At 34.4% G+C, this 25140-nt stretch overlaps 1 protein-coding gene across 1 annotated transcript in view; it reads right to left on the bottom strand.

Annotated features, from left to right (window-relative positions):
• Positions 1–16199: 16199 nt before the first annotated feature.
• The window catches only part of LOC131163004 (protein ESSENTIAL FOR POTEXVIRUS ACCUMULATION 1), a 28384-nt gene continuing 19443 nt past the window's right edge, over positions 16200–25140 (bottom strand). The window contains exons 8-10 of the mRNA XM_058119678.1: positions 17293–17489; positions 17136–17195; positions 16200–16850 (exon numbers count right to left, since the gene is read on the bottom strand). Of these exons, the coding sequence (XP_057975661.1) occupies positions 16459–16850; positions 17136–17195; positions 17293–17489 (649 nt within the window). The 3' untranslated portion in view covers positions 16200–16458. The remainder of the gene's footprint in view (positions 16851–17135; positions 17196–17292; positions 17490–25140) is intronic.

Below are 25140 nucleotides of genomic sequence, written 5' to 3' on the forward strand. Positions count from 1 at the left end.
TGGACCAACTCTCCGCTTCTCAAGCAGACTCACAGTCGTTCACCATCTTTCCGCTTCTCTTGGTAGTTGGAAGGTAGAATAAAGAACCTTCTACTGGTCAGTGCAGTACAAAACTTCTAATATATTCTCGGTCTTCTGCACTTAGTTCTCTGCCACTATCGGATCGGGTCCTCCCATAAATGTCAAAGGGTGCATGCGGGTGAACCTCTCTATGGTACAACCCGTAACAGTAGGAGATGCTCACGTCTCCTAACACTCCACCTGATCTTCTGCATAACCTGCCTCATCAAACCTCGAGGCACAGAAGGAGACCCATCACTTGCAGTCCACTCAGAACTACTTTCCAAGTTGTTATTCTTGGGCTCCATTCTGAAAGTAAGATAGGAATTAATTAGAATTCCTATATCGTACACAGTTAACACAATCATTGAAAACTAATCATGTCAACTACTACTCTTATGGGTTCAGGTCTATCCTACCACACCGACGCGAAGCCATCAATGGTTTATTGTGATTTTACTAAAATCTTCATTCCAGGAAAAACACCTAACACCGCCAATGAGTCTCCATCTAGCAACAAAACAACCCTTGACCTGCTCTACCCATTTCCTGTATCCTACACTCTGGTATGTACAGAAATCTACACCTAACCAAGTCTACAAGACCTAACAACCTGGTTTAACTCTGATACCAAGTTGTCACTCCCCGAACCCGCAGATGGGTCTCAGGTGTGATTTTAGTAACCTAACCTATCTCTGTATCATTTAAAACATACATTATACTATACTGAGGGTCCGACCCCGTAGGGTACACGTACACCCTATACACATTCACACACATATCCATACTCATCAAATATACAACCAAAATGTTCTTTCTGTACATACATCATACCATACCAGAGTTTATACATAACTAGAAATAACATCCTAAAATACAATATATACTCCAGGTGTCTACAAAACCCAACACTATCAACCCGGATACAAAACTCATACCTATACAGGTACTAAACATAGCTAAACGACACCCTCGCTTCCGGACGCTAGGATGCTAGTTTCAGCTACCCAAAGGACCCGAAAAATATTTGTATATTCGAGGTGAGACACCTCTCAGTAAGGAAGAAAGCAGGTTATATCAGTGTGTAGCATACGAGTGTTATTTCGACGTAAAACATAACACAATACAATACAGTTCAATACAATTCCAGTATTTTTCACAAATCCGTTCCATTACATACAATACCAAACATATGGCCAGTGTCGTCACACTAAAGCGCCTGATACCCTGCAATAATCGAAGCCTCACAATGATATTGTTGCCAGTACGGTGTAGCTCACACCCATTGGTGACCAGCTAGAAAAAACAGGCGATATTTCATACCCTCGAATATAGAGCTGGACACTCTCACCCACGATAATTAGCCACCCCTAGCTGATTCAGCGTACGGTAATTAGCCGCCCCTAACTAATTTACAAAACCTGGAACAATTTTGGAACTCATGTCCCTATACTCATCAGCGTACGGTAATTAGCCACCCCTAACTGTTTTTACAAAACCTGGAACATTTACATACAACATGTCATTCCACACTTATTTGAGTATACAACAAATCGTATCATTTTCAGTTAAAGAATATAGTTTAATACAAATATGGGTACGGTCATCTCAATACTACAGTTTTAATACAACATACGATTTCTCCAACAAAATAGAGATAATACCCGAAACTCCCAAATTTTTCCAAAAACTATAACCCAAAAATTCCGTATTTTCACGTGATAACCCAAAAATTCCGTATTTTCACGTGATAGATTTTCTCAAATAAGTAATCAAAACATACATACGATTGTAAATTACAAGTTTACCGATCCTGATTTCAATTATAAACTAATATAAATAAAATCCTCTTACCTTTTCCCAAATACCAAAATGCAAACTCTATGGCTCCAAAACTACGAACTGAGACACCAAAACCTAAACATCCAAGAACTATACTTCACTATAATTCTTACTGCTACATATAAACCAAAACGAAATTGAAATCAAACCCTTACCTCGGTTTTGGGGTCAAAACCCGAAAATCCCTGAAACAAAGATCTGGTCCACTATTCTCGAAGAGATTCCTCCCCTGATCCACACAGTAACATCGGATCATCGAATAAGGAGACGAACAATGAAGAATCGAAGAGAAAGAGAGAAATCTCGTTGGTTCTAGAGAGAAAGAGAGAGAGAGAGAGAGAGAGAGAGAGAGAGAGAGAGAGAGAGAGAGAGAGAGAGAGAGAGAGAGAATTTGAGGTTTCTTAACACCTAAGCAATGAAATAAGATATTTATAGCCCCTTTGACCTGACCAACCTCATCTGTGAGACGGCGCCTTCGTCGACGAATCATCCATACATTTCCTCAACGAACCGGATCCTTCGACGACTAACCCTATTTTGATATTTTACAACACATTTGGCATTTCTTCGTCGATGAGACTCTGAATTTCGGTGATGAAGAGTACGAGGGCCTTCTTCGGCGAGAACAATGGCTTATTCGACGAAGCCTGCAAAATTTACCTTTTAATCCTTTCATTATTTAGTTGATCTACATATCTCAAATCGGGTTCTTACAATTTACCTGTGGAATCTATTTTTTAGTTCTTAAAAGATTGCAAACGCCAACTTTTTTTTTATTTTTTCAAAATTTATATTAAAAGGATAGAAAATAAAGGATCGTTAAGTTGTAGGAAACAATTCTATTTTGATTTCTAAATTTTTAGATAATTAGAAAGTTACAGTTTATTTTTAAATTTTTCAAAAATAAAAAATGAAAAGTAAAATTTTTTTTTCACGAGTGAATAATAGTAAGTCTTTGTAGTGATCCTAAAAAAAATAAAAATAATAAAAATAAATTTTAAAATTAAAAATTAAAAATTAAAATTAAAATTAAAATTAAAATTTTTTAAAAATAAATAATAAAATTAATTAATTATATAATTATTATTAATTAAATAATATAATATAATAATAGTATAAAACATATAGATAAGAACCAAATCAATCCTGAGATTCATCTCAGGATTGACATAAGAAAGAGCCACCGCCCTCACCCCCCGCGTTCATTTTTTTCTTCATCTCCTCTGCTCCTCACTCCCACTCTCCTCCATTTCGTCTTCGTTATTTGGCCAATCAAAAATCTAAAAATACCATTGGGCTCTGCTCGCCGCCACCGACATTTCTACTAGAGCGGATATGTCGTAGGAGCGGCGTAGGCATATCTCCTGAAATAAGGCCAAATCTCAAACTTACCTCAATTTCTCTTAAATTATAAGCCCCATTAACGAATGAAAATTGACAGGAGACTCGTGGGGAGATTCTCTACAATCTAACTGGAGCGGGTTTTCAAATTGGAGTTCTGGGGTACCAATCCTAAATTGTGGGGTAAGTTTGATAATTTAGGATTTTATTGGGCTATTTAGGGTATTCAGAACTTAGGGAAATTTTAGGAAAAGTTGTTTTAGGAATTATGACGGATAATATAGTGAAATTTGAATTTCAGGATTTTAGGGGTTTTGGAACACCAGGGGCGTAGGCCCCCGTTAGCAGGTTTTTTCAGGAATCAGGTAAGGGGATTAAGTTAAGTAAGTAATTTTATGAAAATTGAATCAATTAAATTGTTATGTTTATATAAATTTATTTATTTATTTATTTATTTCTCCATTTGGGAATTTAAATGCTATTTTGGAAACCAACCATTCAAAATGGATTTTACAAACCTAAGATATATGGTATGGTATTTTTGAATAAAATGAACAGTGGAAAGCTTGTTTGTTTATATGGATTTGTTAAAATGTGGAAAATTGTGTCGCAAATGATTTAATTTGTATGGATTATTGTATATCTGGATTTGGGATTTTGAAATATTGAATTGTCTGTGAAATACTAAATTGGTTGAGAAATACTGGAAATGCTTGTGAAAATACTAAAACTGTTTATGATATGCAGGAGTTTGAACTAACGTCCAATGGCCGGGTCTTATTTGATTGGCCAAGGGTCAGGATTATTATTCGATGGCCGATGGCCAAGTTTTAATTGATGGCTATATGTTGGGTTATATTTTGTGGCCGGGGGTTAGGTGTTTGGAATAATAGGAAATATATATGAATTAATATTTTAAATGGTGATTTCTATTATCTAAATTACATGATATGTTTTAGGAACCCTGAGGACCAGTGTACTGCGAGCACGGTACCGTTGCTAGTTAGACCATGTGCACCCACATTATCTAGATAGAAGTGTAGGGGGTCCAGCCGACTACCTGCGTGAGGTTGAAGTAAGGGCGTCGGACCTGCAGCTTTGCTGTGGATGCCTACAGATGTGTTTGCAAAGGATGTTATATTTGACTTTGTTTGGGCTGATCACCCAGGTTTAGTCCAGCCTTCAGGCCGCACAACCTGTGCCATGGGGATGTAAATGGTGTGTTTGTCACAGGGAGTGTCTTATATGCATATCTGTTAATTTACGTGAATATGATTAATTAATAAGATAATTTCGAGGGTTTACTGAGAAAGGTGAGTGCCCTGATAGCAGTAATAGTACTAGAGCAGAGGGAAGCTACTTGTATGGGCGGGTAATCTTCCCTATCCTCGGCTAATTGTGTGTGTGAATGTAAAATAAGAATGTTTTCATAAATGTGTTTATCTGCTTAGTAAACTGGTTATTTTTTTTGTACACTAAATGCATGCTGGCCACACACTGACATTAACTTAGTATTTTCCTTACTGAGTTGTGCCTCACCCCTACTTTATAAACTGTCTTTTTAGGAAATCCTAGAGATCGGATCTAACGGGCTAGAGGAGCCGAGCTAGTGGTGTAAATTTATGTAGGTAGTGTGTATATAGAGATTTTTTTTTTTTTTAGTTTTATGGGATGTAGTTATGTGAAAATGGATACTTTTGTGTATAAAAATAGTTAGAACTCTGGTAATGTAATTTGAGGATTTTATATTTTATTTTCGCTGCGTATGTGTATTTTATACTTGATGAATACGGTATCAGGTACACTGACGTCACTAAAATAGCACTCCGGGCCCACGTGGCAGATTGGGGTTGTTACAGTCTTTTATTTTCTAATTTTTATAAATATTTCAAAACTAAAAAAAGCTTGACTATTTTTTTTGTAATTCTTTGAAATTTTTAAAATGAAAAATATATAAAATTGCTTTATACAACTAGACAGGCCCTAAAATTTTTTATAAAGGATGGTTTAGAAATTATTCATACAATTGCAATACTTTATTCACCAGCATATAATATAACAATTAAACTACCTCTAAATTTATGTGGTGAGCCAACTTTCATAGCTAATTGTGTTTTAAACTAATGAAGGTACTTTAATAAGGCCTTATTTATTAATTGTGGAAGAGTTATAAACCTAATATTAAATATTTCAAAGTATACTCTTTAGTTGTCACATCCTAAAAAACCTAGACGGGTAGTTAAAGTTTCGACTCATCACATATCAAATAGTATATTTTAAATATTCTCGAACTTATAATAAGTGCAACTATTGAATCTTTATATGTAATTTTTTATGAAAAAAAAATTCTTTTTAAAAATAAATATAGTGGAGCGATGGAAGTACAAGTAAAAGCATTGTGAGTCGTGACCTTAAATTTCAATAATAAAGCTTTCATTTTGCAATAATATTATTAACTCTAAGAGAAGAACAAAACAATGAGCTTAAAAAAATTTTGGTCCAAATTACTTTACCCTTTTTTTTTTTTGTTGAAAATGTGTAAAATCGTCTTACACTAAAAACTAGTTGTATAATATTTCTTTCAACTAAAACAATCATCATATAACCATCTTTAAGCATTAATATTACTCAATATTCATCTTTTGTCTAATTAATTAGTAAAATTTTTAATGAAGTAAGCCTTCAATTCCCAAAATAAGCTTATGCTAATACAGTTGCATAAAGTTCTAATCATTGAAAGAAAAAAAAAAACTAGCATTGGAAAAAAAATTCCTAGTTTCATGGTTCAACCGAATTGATGGCACTAACAAATAAATTCTTTCCCACGACCTAACATAATGGTCTAATCACGATCAATACCGCTACAACTATGTTTTCGACGTCACCAACCATGGTCGTTATGCCATGGGCAACTACAACGACTTAATTTTATTTTACTTTATTTTTTTACAACAGTCTCTACTTGCCTTGAGGGCTACATAATCATAAATAATATGTTTTGATAATATTAACATATTTGTTGTTCCTAGTGCATTTCATCTTCGTAGATTATGTTTAGTACAGATTCAAGTGACAAATACATAAATTACTAAATCGAAGGTAGAGATTGGACCAAGTTGACGTTGAAAAGGAAAGATCAAAAGGACACTCACTCGGAAGGACTCAAGCCCAACCAAAGCTTAATGAATGTATTATTTGTAATGTGGGTTGTGTGGGGTAGTATATTTTGTAACTCTTGCGTTTTTTGTTTCTTACATGATTTCTGAGTAAGAGTTGAGCAATCGCATGCATATTAGGACACATGAGTTTATAAGATTGCCCCTAAAGTCACAAACTCAACTTTCGTAATTTTCAAAGTTAAATTTAAGAGTTTGTCAAATGAATCATAAACTCAAATATGTTTTCAAAATGGACAAGTTTTCAATATCTTGGTTTTATAAACATTTTCATACTTTATCACAATTTTGTGTCAAAACGAGCTTTATGTCCCAAAGTTTCAAAGAAAGTCAAGTACTTTTATATATATTACATACTAAGCATATGAGATATCCAAATGAGTTTTAAAATATGTTTTCATAAATAAGATATCTAATATTCAAAAGAAATTTCATAAGGACAAGTTTTAAATTATATTAGTGTTATAATATTTTACAAACTTGGTCCTAATTGGGTTTAAAACCTCAGTTATACACCTATCAAATTTCTTGAACACCCTTCGGTATTTGGGGCATAACTTTTGGTAGAAAACTCCAAAAAAGGTGATCTTGGTGTCCCTGGAAAGCTAAGAAAAAATCTCACAACGTTCATGTTAATGACTTTTTCTAAGGCACTCGTCAACAAGAATAGGGGACTCGTCGACGAGTGACTAGTCAACACTAGTTGACGAGTAAAACCAGTAGCCAATTAACGCGAGTTTCTTGCCCAGGTGACTAGTCGACGAGTGGTCTCATGCCCAACTCCATAATGGCTAGAAAACGGCTAGTTTCTCATGGGAATTGTTCCCAATGGCTAGTTAAAGGCTAGTAGGAGTTTTTGTCTATAAATACAAGTCCATAGACTTGTTTAGCATGGTTTTGATTATTATTACAAGCATTTAGTGAAAAATATCTTGGAATCCAAAACCTAACACTTTACATTTAGTTCTTATTCACAAGTGCTCATCTCTCTTACTCACTTGTCTTGTATGATTTATTCCTTGAGAGATTAAGTGTGAGGTTTGTTTTGTCTTGGTGAATCGCTTGGTGAAGGCTCTTGGTGAGCACAGTAGGGATTTGTTCTCGAGTGTAAGGTTTGGTACCCGAGTTGCAAGGCTTTGCTCCACCGGTGAAGGAGTTTTATAGTGGATTGTGGAATCTTTGGCTTGGTGCTAAGGCGTGGACGTAGGCTTGGTGCCTAACCACATTAAAACTCCAATGTTAAGCTTTTCCCTCGCTACTCTTCATTTTGTTTGTATTGTGCATGATTTACATTTCATATATTGTGATATAATTGTTTGAATCTTTCAAGTATTTTATTTTGTAGAGAAAGCCCAAATATGCAAAAATATTCCATTCACCCCCCCCCCCTCTAACTCTATATACTCTCGGTTGGGACGATTAACAAGTGGTATCAGAGAGAGGCGCTTGCATTTTTCGGAGTGAAATCCAAAGCATAAAGATTAAATGGAGTATTTGGTGCGTACCTCTTCCCAAGGGTAATCCGTATATCAACCACCGATCAACGGTTCCAACTACTCGGCATGGAAAAATTGTATGGTCATATTTATTCAAGCGTACAATTTGAATATGTGGCGGGTCATTTCAAAGGGAGACTACATCTTCAAAAATGAAGAAGGGGATCCGAAAGAAATTGAAAAGATGTCTAGCACGGAAAAGAGGTTAGTTGAATTAAATTTTAAAGCAAAGCATTCCATTTTTTGTACTTTAAATGATATTGAATATATAGTCGTGTTTGCAGATGTGAAACCGCAAAAGAAATGTGGGATATGCTTCAAAGCACCCATGAAGAGCCTAGGAAAGAAATAGACTTCACCTTAGATTCATCTAGTAACACTCACCAAGACACATTTGGAGAATCACATTTGTTGACTTTTTGAATCCGATCCCTATTTTGATGCTGACAAAGCACAAGTATCTCATGTGTGCATTTAGTGCTTTTGAATAGGTTCATGATTCAGCACACACATGAGGTAAAGGACATGGAAGCCTAGTGGAACATAAAGATCATATTTTCCGGCGTATTCGATGAAAACTGAAGAACAAAAGAAGAAGACGTTCATTTTAATTTGTATATGCATTTAATTTTTATATCTTGGTCTATAATAATGCATGCATCTGCATGATATGTCTTGTATGCTCAGAAATGTCATAGATTGACCATAGGGACCGAATGACCTTAGGGCATCCTTCAGTAAACCTTTGGTCGACCAACACCAAATTGTTGGGTGTACTTGAAAAGACCCTAGGTTCCTACACATTGTGCACAAAGTCCCCAATATCACTTTACATATTATGGGAAATAATTGAGTTAAAATTGGACTTAATAGGCAATCCTGTGAGAGGTCGGGCGACCGAACCCCTAGTGTTCAAAACACCTTGGGCGCCGAACCCCTGGGAAGTTAGCTGTTTGACTTAGCTTCGGGCGACCGAACCAAATATGAACGTAACATCTACGGGCGACCAAACCTCACATTCATTTTACCCCTAGGCAACCGAACACTTGAGTTCAGTCAACTGAAGTATAGACCGAGCGACCAAAATGCAGACAGAATGATTTTCGCCTTGGGTTAACCAACCAAACCCAGACTCAGGCACCCGAACTTCAAATTTTCCTTTTTCTATTGTGTTTGTTCGGGCGACTGGACCTATGGCTCAGTCGACCGAAACTCTCGAGTTAGGATATTTTTTTTAAATGCTAAAACATGTTTAAAATTAATTAAATTTTTTTAATAATACCCAACGTGTCCCCAATGGTCAAAATTTTTCTTAAGTCTATATATACCCCTTCATAAGTCAGGATTAGTAACTTTGATTAGCCCATTTTTCTCTAATTTTTATCCTAATCAAAGTTCCCCCAAAACTTGTTTTAATTGCAAAATCTTTTATGGGGTTATATTTTATACTCTCCATTCTCTTCCATTCATTATTTTGAAAATATTTTTGAAGAGAACATTTTAATTTGGGTATTCATTTTGATTTGCACATTTAGTTTCTAAATGCTTGTATTTTGTTTTGTTGTGCAAAATCATTTGAAACTAAAACCCTAGGTTCTCCGGTTCGTTCTTGAAAAATATTATTTGGAGAAAACATTTTGTTGGGTTTAAATCTTTGAAGCTTTTTATTATATACATACTTCTTAAAGATTGCAAAACCATTTTTAGAAAAGCACACTTACTCTATTGAGCATACATTTCATATCATCATAAAGTGTTTGCATTTGAGCTTAAATGTGTATATTTATGCTTGTATATTTCAGAAGCATTTTTATGTACAAAAATTATTTTAAATGTAACGGTTGGGTTCAGCCCAAAATTGAACTGGGGAGTCTAAACCCCGTAAGTAAGACCGGTTTGATTCAACTCGAAAATTGAACTGGGAGTCTCAGCCCCGTAAGTGAGATTAGTTCGGCTCAACCTAGCAATTGAGCTAGGGTTTTTCTCGCCCTATAAGGAGAAGATGTAAACGGCTTCTACTCTACCCGTTTAAGTAAGCAGGCTTAGTGGAATCCTTGGGGGTTATACCCAAGGTGGGGACGTAAGCCGGTTTGGTCGAACCTCGATAACAAATCTTGTGTGTCTCTCTCTCCTTATCTCATTTAAATTACTGCACTTTAAATCAGTATGTATATGCTTATTTATTTACTGTTATATTTAGTTGCATGCACACATTTACATTGAATGAGATACACGTGTATGCATGAACCAATAGCTTAATCATTGTAAATACACGCGTTAAATATTGAATAGGATGTATTTTGTGGTGAATCGGTGAAACATTTAAATTAGCTAAAAAGTTTTTAAAACCCAATTCCCCCCCCCCCCCTCTCTCTCTCTCGGGATCACACCAAAGTCAACAATATTGTTTCATAGCCAACGAACAAGAAGGGGAAATTAGTTCGGAAGATGATGATGAATATATTCCTTCATATGATGAAGTTGTAAATAATTGTGCTAAATTGTATGATGAATTAGTCTTAGCAAAAATAAGGAACAAAAATGTTGAGAAAGAGCTTACCTTGTCAAAATAATGGGAATCCTAATTAAAGGAACAAAATGATTTTCTTAAAAGGGAAAATGAGGAGCTTTGTGAAAATTCTCAAAAAGAGCATGGGATTTTAGAAGTAAAAATCAAAAGCTAGGAGGGAAAATTGTCAAAATACAAAGGTAAGGAACTTTGTTTTTGTTCCTCCTTGAAAGATGAAAATTGCTCTTTGAAAATTAAAAATAAGGAGCTTATTCAAAAAGCTCAAAAAGACCATGATTTTTTCAAGTTGAAGTGGAAAATTTAAAAAATCAAATTGGAAATGTTTTAAAAGAAAACACCATCTTGAAAAAGAAAGATCATGGTAAAGTCACAAGAGGAAAAGAAAACACCAAAAAGGTTTTGGGTGTTGAAAGAAATAGTCCTTACCAAAAGAATTTGAAATCCTCATATAAATCACATGGTTATGCCTCAACGAATAAAAATAATGCAAATAAATCAAAACCCTCTCACACAAACAAAATTTGTTTATATTGTGAAAGAAATGGTCATATTCCATATTTTTGTATTTATAAAGGAGATAGAGGTAAAGAAAGGAAGATGGAATGGGTAGTGAAGAAAATCAACCTATTGGCACCCAAGGAAGAATGGGGACCAAAAGAAAATACATGATTTTTAAATGTTTATTTCCTTAAAACCTAGGATTAGGAAATAAGATTTAGATAGATTTAACTACACCTAGGTAAAAATAAAAAGGGAATATGATGTGCTTAAAGTATTAAAATCTCATATTATGCATCTTAAATTGTTTGATTATTTTGCTGGGAATTTTTAGAAGTTCATGCCAATGTTGATGAAGTTCAAAATTAAACCAATATAATGCTTTAATTATATATCTCCTTATTTGATTGGTTTATGTCTTTTTGAAATATTAGCTTTCGTTTATGGGATGAAATAGCATGTACTCAAAGCTTATTTTTTAAGGAATAAATTTTTGAGTGGCAAATGAAAAAACCTTGTTTTTCTCTGTAAGTTATTAAGGTTTTGAATATAAGTTCAAACGCATACTATATTAGGTAAATTTATCTCTTTTAAAAAAGAGATTTGTTTTGATGATATTTGCTTAATTTGGATACATAGTTAGAATATCTATTTCATAGCATTCATCAAGTTTAGTTTTAGAGCTAATCATAACAATAATTGGAAAATTTGCATTGAATGTTTGATCCAACATCATATGGTATTTTCTTAAAGATCATCATTCATGAGTTTTAAAGGAAATCAGTCTTCACATTTCTGATGTTATGGTTTAGCACCAACTTTTAGAATATGAGCTTAGCACACACTCACCTCACCACCATGGAATCTTATATTAAGGGGGAGAAATCATTTTTAGGTAAAATGAATTGTACCTCTCTTTTTTATGATGATCAAAGGGGAAGAAGATATTTGGTGCCCTATATGTTAGGAAGAAGATGTTTGGTGTTATGTATGAGAGAGAAGTGAAAAATGTATGTGAGGTAGAATGCATATGGTAGTATGAAAGTTCATTTTGCTTATTTGTTTTATCTTAAATGATCTTTCTATGGTTTGCATAAATATAGCTCCAATAGTTATGAATGTCTTTATTATGTATGCATATAGTAAGGGAAAGCGAACTTTAGTTTATTTAACAATATGCATAATTTGAGGGGGAGCTTTAAAATATATCCTATAGAGAACACCAATGGTTTGCTATCATCAAAAAGGGGGAGAATGTTAGCCTTAGAGGTTACGTGAGCTTAATTGTCTTGTTTTGATGATAACAAGTTATTAGTGATTCTAGGTAAGCTTATCTTTGCATATCAAGTCATGGATAGTATAAATACAAATGCAAAGATTAAGTAGATTCTTAATAGGTTAGACATCATCAAAAAGGAGGAGATTGCTAGTCTTAGGGGCTACATAATCATATATAATATGTTTTGATGATATTAATATATTTGTTGTTCCTAGTGCATTCCATCTTTGTAGATCATGTTTAGTATAGGTTCAAGTGAGAAATACATAAAATATTGGATCAAAGGCAAAGATTGGACCGAGTTGAGGTTGAGAAGGAAAGATCAAAAGGACACTCACTCGGAAGGACTCAAGCACAACCAAAGCTTAATGATTGTATTATTTGTAATGTGGGTTGTGTGAGGTAGTGTATTTTGTAACTCTTGCGTTTTTGTTTCTTACATGATTTTTTAGTAAGAGTTGAGCAAATGCATGCATACTACACATGAGTTTATAGGATTGCCCCTAAAGTCACAAACTCAACTTTCATAATTTTCAAAGTTAAATTTAAGAGTTTGTCAAATGAATCCTAAATTCAAATATGTTTTCGAAAGGGACAAATTTTCAACATCTTGGTTTTATAAACATTTTCATACTTTGTCCCAATTTTGTGTCAAAACGAGCTTTATGTCCTAAAGGTTCAAAGAAAGTCAAGTACTTTATATATAGGACATAGGCATATAAGATATCTAAATGAGCTTTAAAATATGTTTTCATAAATAAGATATCTTATATTCAAAAGAAATTTTATAAGGACAAGTTTTAAATTATATTAGTGTTATAATCTTTTACAAACTTGGTCCTGATTGGGTTTAAAACCTTAATTATGCACTATCAAATTTCTTGAACACTTTTCGGTATTTGGGGCATAACTTTTGGTAGAATACTCCAAAAAAGGAAATCTTGGTGCCCCTGGAAAGTTTAAAAAAAAAATCCCACAACTTTCATGTTAATGACTTTTTTTGAGGCACTTGTCAACGAGATCATGGGACTCGTTGACGAGTGACTAGTCGACACTAGTCGACAAGTAAAACTAGTAGCCAACGCTAGTTTCCTGCCCAGGTGACTAGTCGACGAGTGCAAGGGACTCGTCGACGAGTGGTCTCGTGCCCAGCACCATAACGGCTAGAAAACAGCTAGTTTCTTGTGAGAATTGCTCCCAACTGCTAGTTAAAACCTTGTAGAGGTTTTTGCCTATAAATACAAGTCCATAGACTTTTTTAACATGGTTTTGATTATTTTTACAAGCATTTAGTGAAAAATAGAATTGAATCCAAAACCTAACACTTTGCATTTAGTTCATATTCACAAGTGCTCATCTCTCTTGGTCACTTGTCTTATATGATTCATTCCTTGAGATATTAAGTATGAGGTTTGCTTTGCATTTGATATTTGCTCAATCAATGAGCATTTTCATTGTAATCATCTTCTTGTTGTAAGGTTCGTTGTGGACCATCGTGAAGGTTCTTGGTGAACCGCATGGTGAAAGCTCTTGGTGAGCACAATAGGAATTTGTTCCTAAGTGTAAGGTTTGGTAACCGAGTTGCAAAGCTTTGCTCCGCCGGGGAAGGAGTTTTATAGTGGATTGTGGAATCCTTAACTTGGTGCTAAGGCGTGGACCTAGGCTTGGTGTCAAACCACATTAAAACTCCAGTGTTAAGCTTTTCTCTCGCTACTCTTCATTTTGTTTGTCTTGTGCATGATTTACGTTTCATATATTGTGATATAATAGCTTGAATTTTGTCAAGTATTTTATTTTATAGAGAAAACCCAAATACGCAAAAAGAGTCCATTCACCCCCCCCCCTCTGACTCTATATACTCCCGACTGGGACGATTAACAGCCTCAACAACACCTCTCCCACCATCCTCTTTAAAATCACCTTTATCATAGACCAACATTTTTACATCACCTTGATCAATTGTTACAATCTGCTTATCTCGATAAAGTTGATAAGGGTATCGAAAAATACATCTACTTGGGTGCATGAGCAACCTAAGCTCGATCCATATGCCTGACAGGACTATAAATAAGTGCATAGTTTTGATTGGCCTCCCTTCAAACTTTAGATATTGTTTCCTACTTTCATAGCTAAAATTTTATTTTCTAGAAAGAGAAAATAGGAAAAAAAAAAAAAAAGTCATTTTTATTTAAGAAATACTGAATTATTAATATTATCTTGTGGGTTGGTACAAGAAAAATATTTGAAGGTAAAACTTTGTGATTTAACACATGAAATTAAAATTTCATATATTTTTTTTATAATTTCATAGTTAAATAATTTGATTTAAGACATATTTTTAGAAGCATATGTCGTGTATAGTATGGGGTCTCTGCTAGTAATAATAAAATGAAATCGCTTTTATTTAAGTGTTTGAAATTTTCTCTTATATGAGCTAAATTATTCCCATTGGACTTTTGGTTATTGTACAAAACATGCAAAATTTTATTATTCAAAAAATGGGTGCAAAAATTAATTTTCCAAATGAAGATTTGAAAGCAAAATTTGCATCAACTTATGAACCTAGAAAGAAAAGAAAGAAAGCAAATTGCATAAATTTTGTATCGTTCAAAGCAAGCACCAACACAGTTGCATTAGAAATTTGATTTATGTTTAATTTCTTATGATTTTAAAACAAGTGGAATTGACAAATGTATTTATTATAAGTAATCAGATGTTTTAATATGACTATATGTCGATGTTTTTATAAATTTTTTATTTTAAATATTTAATACTACTAAAATTTTGCTCAGTAATTCAAGAAAAGAAAATGTTATTCTATCATCCAAATATGTTATTACAAGCTAGCGTGTACTTCTTTGACCCTACTATTCATTTATTGTCTACTAAAAATTTATATATATATATATATATATATATATATATATATATAATTAGTCTTAAGTTCTATTAGGTGAGGTCAATAATATGAATCCTTTTCCGTCAATTAATTTGAACGATAATGTTTTCCTCTATTAGATTAAGGGTTATTAAATCCTTACTACTTCACTGCAAGTTATTATAAGTCTATCACTACCTCTTTTCAAGTCAGAAACGATAACTAATATACTCCTCCTCATAAGTGTTTTACTAGACCTGAGTTTTAAATACCCAAACCATCGAAGTAGCCCTTCTGTTATCTTGCCTTCATCTAGTGTTATACTTAAATTATATGCTCATTTCCTATTTTGTCTTTTTGTCATTCATTCGCCTAAATATTTATATTTTAATAACTTTCACTTTTGCCGCATGTTTCCCAATTGTCCGACATTTGGAACCATAAAACATTGTCCGACTAACATTGGCTATATCCTACGGATGGTGGTAATAATTTAAAAGTTAGATAGCAAAGATTAGTTAGTTCGTCAATTGCGGAGCCTTTAGCTGGTGAAGAAGCACAATACTCATTGGGGACTAACCATGGCCATAATAGTCTTGAAATTTGTGAGAGTACGTACACAATAGTTATGAATTTGTATGAATAAAAACAAAACTCAACAAAATTCCGAAATGTGTTTTATCCAAAATCACCAACCAACCTAAAATTCCAAACTCCCAAAAATAGGGTAGATATCCTGAAACCAAAATTGAAAGAAAGAAAGAAAGAAAGACCAGGCCTTATTCACAAAATCTAAGGTTTGTGAAAACGCAATTGCTTACCTCAATCCTACAATGTTTACTTAATTTAATTATACAAGTGTTTGATTAGTGTAAATATAATAAAATATCCCGTAACAATGTCAAAGGAGCCAAAATCCAGAACATCCGCAACCCCGCTTGCACCTTATTTCACAATCGACACAAACGTAACTTACAGAGAACCAATCAATAGACCCGCCTCCTCAATACTCGCACTTCTAATTAATTATATAATGCCTTCATTGAACAACAAAAGGAGGCACTAAACAGCTGATAAAACATCAAGCCTAGTGGAAATATTGAAGGAGAAAAGTTACCCTGATTAGATTAAGCTCTGCCAAAATATTTTTCTAACCCTTGCCAGAAAAATTAAGGAACACTGATTAATGTTAAAACATTACTTCACAAAATCGCGTAAGCAGATTAAATTAGTGCTGCTACGGTTGCTCTATAATTACCGTAGAAACAAAAATCCTAGGGGAGAAAAAAAAAAGAGAACAAAACAAAACATTTACAGACGTCTTTCAGACAAATGTATTTACAACTGCCCTCACAACCTCACCCCGAATCTTCAACGGTCTGAATCTCGCCCATCATGATCCGGTTGCTAACAACGTTAAAACCCAAAACTGCTGGGCTAACCTTCTTTCCTTTCTTCCCCTTCTTCTTCCCTCCGCCTTTCGCAGAGCCCTCATGACCCATTGCAGAATCTCGCTCAAAATCAGCAACACCCACAATGTCAGAATTCACAACTCCGGCACTCAAACCACTGACGTGATCATTCCGACTCTGGAAGGCAATTTCAAGTACATCGGCTGGTAAGAATTCCAGGTAGTTCAGGAACTTGTCGATGAATTCATGATTAGGATCAAATGACCCTAAGTTCTCCACTAAAAGTATCTCAGCCTCTGATCTTGGTTGCTTCAAGCAAAATTCCAGGAAGCTCGTATCTAGCCAGGAATAAGAAAAGATCAGCCAGATCTCCCAGTTAAACAAAAAAACAGCACTCAAAACACCAGACGGCAGCAGCTTTTAGAGATTTGTGAACTTGTTTTCTTGTGCACTCCATTTTATGTTTCATAGCCTTTTCTTGGTTTTTTTATTTTTTGGGTTTTTGGATGACAACCCCATAAAATAAATCAGGATTCAAGTGCCCGTACTACTCTACTAGCTAAATCAAAATCTGTAAAAAACTAAAATGATTACAAATAAAGGAGCAGGAACCAAAAAAATACCCTTTGTCCCTGTAAGCCTGACAGACTCACTTTCGCACCAATCCTTAAAATCCATGGCCTCTGCAAAGAGAAAAATTTTACTAAAACAGAAGGGAAAATCCAAAAAGACAATATGCCTGTTGGGATGAAAGCATCCGCCAAGGTTACAGTTGCTCACCAGAATGCTTATTTATCGCATCTCTCTTTCCTTTATGAGAAGAAAGCTGCACAGGCGCAGGAGAGGATGAAAGAGGACGCTCTGCAGGTTTGCCACTCACAGGCTTCTGTCGGCCCAATGACCCACTTGAAGCGCCCTTTATGGGAGTGTTCTTAGTTCCCCAACTGACCTGGTTTGGGGGTTGAGGGAAATCATTCCTGCATAAAGGCAATTTACATTTTCCTTCACTTTATTCAATAAATGTCACTGAATATTTTCAGACAATGTCAACAAAAAACAAAAATATGAAGCATTAAAAAATAAATAGAAACAAAACTTTAATTTTGCCAGCAAAGAAATAAAAAGAATCAATCTTAATGGTGACGTTGACATTATATCAGCATCAATTAAGGTCTTTATCTCAATACCAAGAATACATTCATTAGCGCATTGTGGCACTAAAGGCAAGACATCACATGTTAGACTACTTCTATATTCTTCATAACATGCAAACTATATATAAAATTAATTATTCCGCAACCAAGTATCAGTGACTAGAAACAGGAGCACCTAAATATTAAATGAGAGATTTCAGGTGAAAGTTCCTGTTATGGACAACCATATGAAACAATTTTGGTCCCAAAAACCACCAATTTCAAAGAAATCATCAGTGGTTCCAACTGGCTCAAAACAATTAAGCAATTCTAATAACTGATTGAAAATAACCTACAAAAAGGGAAAGGTGTTTCTTTTTTTTCTTTTTTCTTTTTTTTGTGGTAGGGTGAGGTGGGGTAGGGGTGGGACAGATGGATCACATCGTGGGTGTCAAGTTTACTGATGGATCTCATGCACTTGCATACTCCAACCAAGACAACCTAGGGTTTTTGGATATTGATCCACTTGCAAGGATTAAAACGAAACATCCATTCCATGTTTCATCTTATTAGGGAGATTTGTCTTTCCGCCACTTCCTCTTGCATGAACTTCAACAATCAGCCCTCTCTTTTTTGTTCAAGCACTTGCTCTCCAACTCCTTGGAGCAAATTCTCAATACAGGCCTTCTCATGTGAATACAGAGACTACATTATCTTTTATGGGCTTGCACTGCCTCCCAATAACAAACCATGTTGCCTTTACCTTCCCTAGCTCTAGAAGCATTGTTGCATCAGATCATAGAGAAGTTTAGTTAAATGGGCCTTCCATTTTCATGAAGCCCACTCATGTGGGACAAGGGATACAGGGAAGAGATGGAGAAAGAGAGAGAGGGGATGAGGGAGAGAGATGTACATGAGAAGAGAGACTGGGATCAGTTCAGAAATCCAAAAGGATAATTGTCAAAAACATACTTACAAAGTATTTAAACCCTATAATTAACTAAAACACATATTTAACAAAATAACCCCAACATTACAAAAAATTACACAACAAATAAACAAAAGGTTAAATTCATGCATATTTGTCCTGAATCGAGGCAGAAAATAAATAAACCGAATTGGAGTCATAAATAATGCAGGCAGTCCTACTTTGCATTAGACTGACTGCTACCCTAGAAATTCCTTCAAAAAGCTTCATGCCTGCAGCATTGGACCATTCTCAACCCTTAAGATGGGTATTTACTTGATTTGCCTGATCATGCATCCATTACTCCAGTTTTCAATGTGGAGGATTTTGACCTCTTACCGGTGCATTTTCAACTTTTCCAGCCACTTTTGTTATCCAGAGCTCATCCAAGTTCAGCTGTTGATCAGGCCCATTCCATTACACAACCACACGACACATCAGAGTCTATTTTAGATGACGAGTTCATCACTTCTACTCAAAAGTGGTTCTTGAAGAATCTTGAAAAAGTGGAGAGAGAACTCTTCTTCAAACGCTATGTGGCTTACAGAAGATGATGCTCACGAGTGCTCCTAAGCTGTTAGGGGGCATTTGGTTCACAGCAACTTTCACAATTCTCAGCAATGTGATGCCCATAGAATCTCAATCCCACGTTTGTTTGAGCGTGGGAATCAAACATGTTGGGAATGTTCACATTCCTAGGAATGAAAGGATTTTCATAGACATGGACATTCTATTCTTCATGGGAATCCTATTCCCATCAGAATCCTACTTTTTTGCACGAAATTGCCCTCATTATTTTGATGGTTAGACAATAATACCCCTGCTAATAAAATAAGAGTTAAAATAAAAATCTATTAATAACATAAAAATACTACTATTTTATTATAAGAGTTTAATATAGGAGTTAATATTTAGAAACTATATTGCAATTGATTATTTCAGTTTATTGATAATTTAAGTTCTAAATTTTTTTAATTTATGATTGTTGAAAATTTTAGGACATGTATTTAATCAAAGTAAATATCTTTAGTAGGTTTTAGTTACGAAAATATAATTATTCTTTATCTATTGGTTATACGCACAACCAAGGGTATAATGGTCATTTCATGAAATGCCTGCTAGGATTCTCATGTTGAAGCAAAACATTGACATTGGAACTCATGCTTACATTCCTGAGAATTTTACAAAGCAAATCAAATAAAAATATTCCCATGACATGAGTGTCTCATTCCCAAGATTAAGATTCCTAAAACTGTCGTTCCATGAAAATATTTTTAATGTCATGAACAAAACACCCTTTTAGTGTCATACCTACACACAGTTACTCCCTCTACGGTCAAGTACCTTTTGCAAGGGAGTATGAAAGAGGAACACCTTCATAATTTCAGGCCACCTATTCGCCATAGTTATTTCCATCATAAATTTAGAGCAACATCCATGAATTAGACCTTATGTTTTTTGCCTAGTAATTTTCTATAATGTTGCATTATTTTGTAAATGTGCTTTTTGTTAATTGTAGGGTTCAAATACTTTAGCAGTTGTATATTTGAGAAGGTTAATTCGTATCTGCTCTCTCTCTCTCTCTCTCTCTCTCTCTCTCTCTCTCTCTCTCTCTCTCTCTCTCATATTTTTTTTTGTTGAGTAAATTTTCTACAATATTGGGTTATTTAGATGTGTTTCTGTTAAATTGTAGGGTCCAAATACTCTAGTAGTTGTGTCACTGAGATGGTGAATTAGTGCGTGCGCACACACAGAGTAACCTTATTTCTTAGTTCTACTCCTCCCCCTCATTTCTCTTTTTTCCTGTATCTCTACAACCTACATCACTCACTTGACCCATAACTTTGGCGATCGGATCATCACCAACTTTTTTGAAAGGCAAAGGCATAAGATCACATGTTTTAACCTTTATGAGGTGACACATAAGTCTTGGCATTGAGACGCAAGGCCTTTCAGAATAGTACATTTAGACCAAAATATGTAAATATGAACAACATATATTTCTAAAAATTTTTAAAATAAATAAAATTGCACAAGAAATTTTAAAATTTCACACAGAATTCTTAACTTGTTAGCCATTCTAAAAATATTATTAAATTCATTATGTAAATCATACCAAGAAATTAACACGACATTACCAAGTTCAATTTCAAGACCTAAGATGCAACTCTCAAATATCTCATTAAATTTTTCAAGCCAAATCCAATTTAACTTTTACACGAAAAAGAAATGTTGTGAGTACCTGAAATGCAGAAGTTTTAACCAAAAAGGTGCAAAAAGCATGCTTTTGTATAAATTCGTAGGCCTCATCTGCCTTCTCCAAGCTTCAGTATTTTAGACTACACCTCAAAACATTTTGGCATGCCCCATCTTGAGGCAAACCTGAAGGAGAATGTTGATTGACCATATTAAAACATTGGTCTTCACTGCACCTAGCCACCTAGTGTATAAAAGCCACTATGCAATTCCCTGTTTATCCAGTGCAAGACTTTGTTTTATTTATTTCACTTGCACAAATCTACAAGCAGCACAATGACATAAGGCAACCAATTGGAAAGTGTATTGATATGGAAATCAAATCCCAATAAGGGTATAGTGATTCTATAAAGCAGAAAATAGGTTTTGTGTTGTTGAAAAATCTGATCGAGACACAACTCTAGGTTCATTGATGCCAATTCTCAATTCAAGTCTATGGTGCTGTTAATGGAGCATGGTTTCTTGCATCACTCAGCGTTGGCTCTCAAAGAGTCCAATTTTGCTTCTTACTTCTACTCCTCCAACATTTCAAAATTTGAGGCCAATTTTTTCAAACTAGGAGAGATTTGTTGTAAGATAAGAAGCAAGACCTTGGGAAGATCTTTGTTGGATAATAATTAAGAAAAATTGGGTTAAGCAGTTGTTGGGTTTGGTTAGTAGTTAATTGTGTGTTTTGTTTAATTAGTATAGGATTATGTGTATTGGGGTGTTTGTAATATTTGTGTATTTTAAGGGTATGTATGTAATTTAATTTAGTTTTAGGGGTATATATGTAAGTTCATGTGTTAAAGGCTTTCTTATAAATAGTGTGTGAAGGCCATGTAAAAGGTGGTTGATGAATTTGAACTCGAAGTGAACGAGAGATTTCCCCCTTGTATTCCCTCTCTCCTCTCTTTCCCACTCCCTTCTTCCCCTTTCCTCCCTTCTATATCTCATGACTCCTTGACAATGCCCCTTCATCACATGCATTTAATTTTTTTTTAACAATTTTAATTTTAAAAAATATAATAGTAATATATTTAAGTACTGTCTCGAACTCATAACACTTCTTGAAACCTTCTTTGCAGACAGGATGCTTCATTAACCTGTATATAGTTTCAAACAGTGTTTTAAAAGGCGTTCTTGAGACGCGCCTCTTGATGCATTTTGGGCCTAAAACGCCCTAAGGCATTAGTGGAAATGCGTAATTCCTAAAAGGCGTACGCCTCAGGTGTAAAGTCTCGCCTTTTTACGCCTCAAATGCCAAGGCATACGCCTTTTGGGATTCTTGGTTTATAACATAAATTGAACAGGGCAGAACCCAGAATGCATCGAAAGCCCTATCCTACGTCTCTCGCACGAAGCTTCCTCTGTTCTGCTCCCTCGACGAAGCAACCAGCAAGTCTTCTCCTCAACAATAGCCTCTGCTCTCTCTCCCATGGTCTTAAATTTCCCTGAAATTGTCGAAATTTTCGATTTCCATTGCCCTCGAAATCGAAATGGCAGTCGATTTCCGTCTTGCATAATTTCCGACGAAATCTAAACGAATCGTCTGAAATTTATCGAAATCTCGAAATTTTAGGGAAACTAGTCGAAATTTTAACTATACAATGAAATTTTACAAGAATTTAAATGAGAGATTTAGGAGTGAAGTGAAATTTCTCTTTTAATTTATTTTATTTATTTTATCGAAACAAAAGATTATTACAAGTGCTTTTGAAATTATATGGAAAAATAAACTTAGAATAACATTTTATTTAACCATTCATGTCTAAATTATCATTATTTGTATAATAAATAATATTTAAATGATTTATGAATTTCATTTGTATTAACTGAATATGTTTAATGAATATTATCTCACAAATATGTTTGATACACATAATATTTTACAACTTTTCTACCTCATACAAAACATAGATGTATTTAATTTGTTATATATTAGTCCTAAAACTTATATTATTATGTTTGTTAACCATTTCTAAAGTTTCACAAAGAATTCCATGCTTTACTATCCGCTATTTTTTCAAGTCAAAATCAAAATTGACATCGAAATCAAAATTTCCGTTGAAATTTCCATTCTTTTGGAACTTCAAAATTTGAGTCGAAATCAAAATTTAAGACCTTGCAGACTCCGACAATTCCTCCAGCACCACCTCTCTCTCCGACGACTCGGCAGCTGCTTCCAACAATTCCTCCAAGCTTCTCGTCTCTCTCCGACGAGTAGACGTTCCCTTCCAAACTCTGATCTGCCTCCAACGACTCATTCTAACATATGTTTTCCCTTCGACGAACCCTTCGGAGCTGTCGTCTCTCTGCAGCAACACTCTGCAGTCTCTCACCTCTCTCCGCGACCCTCTCACCCTCTCGTACTCTCTGCCGCTCTGTTGGCTGCAGCTGGCTTTGAAATTAGAATCTTGAGACATCTTTAATTTGGCTTTTTCTTATGGCTCATGCTTATTTTTTTAATATATATTGTTTATGTTTGTCAGTAAAAACTTAAAATTGGCCTATATGACATTTAAAAATTATGTTTTTATATTTTTCTCTATTATTTTAAAATTTTTCACATTTTTTTATTATACATAAATTGATTTTATTTATTAATTATTTAAAAAAATAGTCCCAAAATGCTTACACCTTTAGGCTTACGCCTTGCCTTACGCCTTCGCCTTTTAAAACACTGGTTTCAAATATATAATACTAATGTAGGATACTTCTCCAATACTTTCTGGCACTCTTTGGATCTCCCAACAATTTCTTGAAACATGTTTTGAAAGACATGCTTTGAAGGCTCAACAATAAGGTTGTCACCGTGTGACCTGGAGGTCACGGGTTCAAGGCGTGGAAACAGCCTCTTGCAAAACTGCAAGGTAAGGCTGCGTACTATAGACCCATTGTGGTCCGCCCCTTCCCCGGACCCCACATACACGGGAGCTTTGTGCACCAGGCTGCCCTTTTTTTTTAATGTCTTGAAAGACATGTAAGACATAGTGAAAGTAATGTGATTTTATTTCATTTTATTTTCTTCATAAAACAAGGAAAAAAGAATAGACATAAAAATTTTGAATTTTTTTCAAAAAGTTACAACTTATTAACATTTACAATAGAATAAGTCATATACTGCATTTTTTTTACAAAATAATTAATATAACTACATAAGAAGATGAATATTTACTTTTTAGATTTTTTCACAAATACTGTTATGTAAATATTAAAACTTCATAGTTGAAATATGTAATGTATTTATATATAATATTATAAAACTTTAATCAACAAGTTTCTGTCATTCATGTCCTAAATATTTTGGATTTTTAGCAGTCCCTATATCTAATTGTCTATGTGTTATAATAGTATCCGATGACAATCTTTATTGTGTAATACACTAATAAGTAATATCAAAGAAAACATAAATTCTACAAATAATTTTGGATATTTTTCCTTTAATTTATAAACTTAATTATGACAATGTATTAGTCAAGAGTGTAACTAATATCGTTAACATAATAGATTATGCTATTATGATAGTTTTATTAAAGAACATTATAATACACATGCTATTCCAGCACTTGTAATCTCATATTTTCAAGAATCCTCATCAGCAAACCAAACAAAAATTACTCCCACGAGATAGTAATCCTATTCCCAAACACAATATGCCCATGAAAGTGATTCCATGATGGCATTTAGATAACCCAAGCAAAATGCCACCTAGAATCTTCTCTTTCAAATTGGGTTCATTAGGAAGCCACCAAATCTGGTGCTACCGAATGGGCCATGGCCACTACCAATCCCATAATCAAACCCAAACCCCCCCTCCAGGCCCTTTCCAGTGAGATTTGAACCGGATTTCTCCAAGGTAAGAACATCTGATTTTCTCAATTTTTTATGCTATTTTTCAAATTTCCAATGCTGTCAAGATGGATTTTCTTCCCATAGAAAATTTCTCAGTATAGGTAGCAAGCAATAAGTAATTCAATTTCAAAATTGTAAACAGACTAAATTCATCCAACCAGAGGCTCAATTTTCAGCAAAAAGGGCTTTGCTGCTTTTCCCTACCTGTTTCACTAATCATCTGTTCTCCAACAATAAATGCTTGAGGACAATGCAAAACATATCACATCATCACCATAGAGACACTTATTAACCCTGGAAATGATCTACCCAGATGGAAAAACCTTCCAAAGAATAATTAAAGGGTCATTTGGTCTCACTGAAAAATTATGAAAATTAAAACCAAAAACAAAAAATCAAAGACTACCTACTTGGTTGATATTTCTAGAACTAAAACAA

Source organism: Malania oleifera, chromosome 8 (assembly GCF_029873635.1).
Source record: "Malania oleifera isolate guangnan ecotype guangnan chromosome 8, ASM2987363v1, whole genome shotgun sequence".
Taxonomy (NCBI): Eukaryota; Viridiplantae; Streptophyta; class Magnoliopsida; order Santalales; family Ximeniaceae; genus Malania; species Malania oleifera.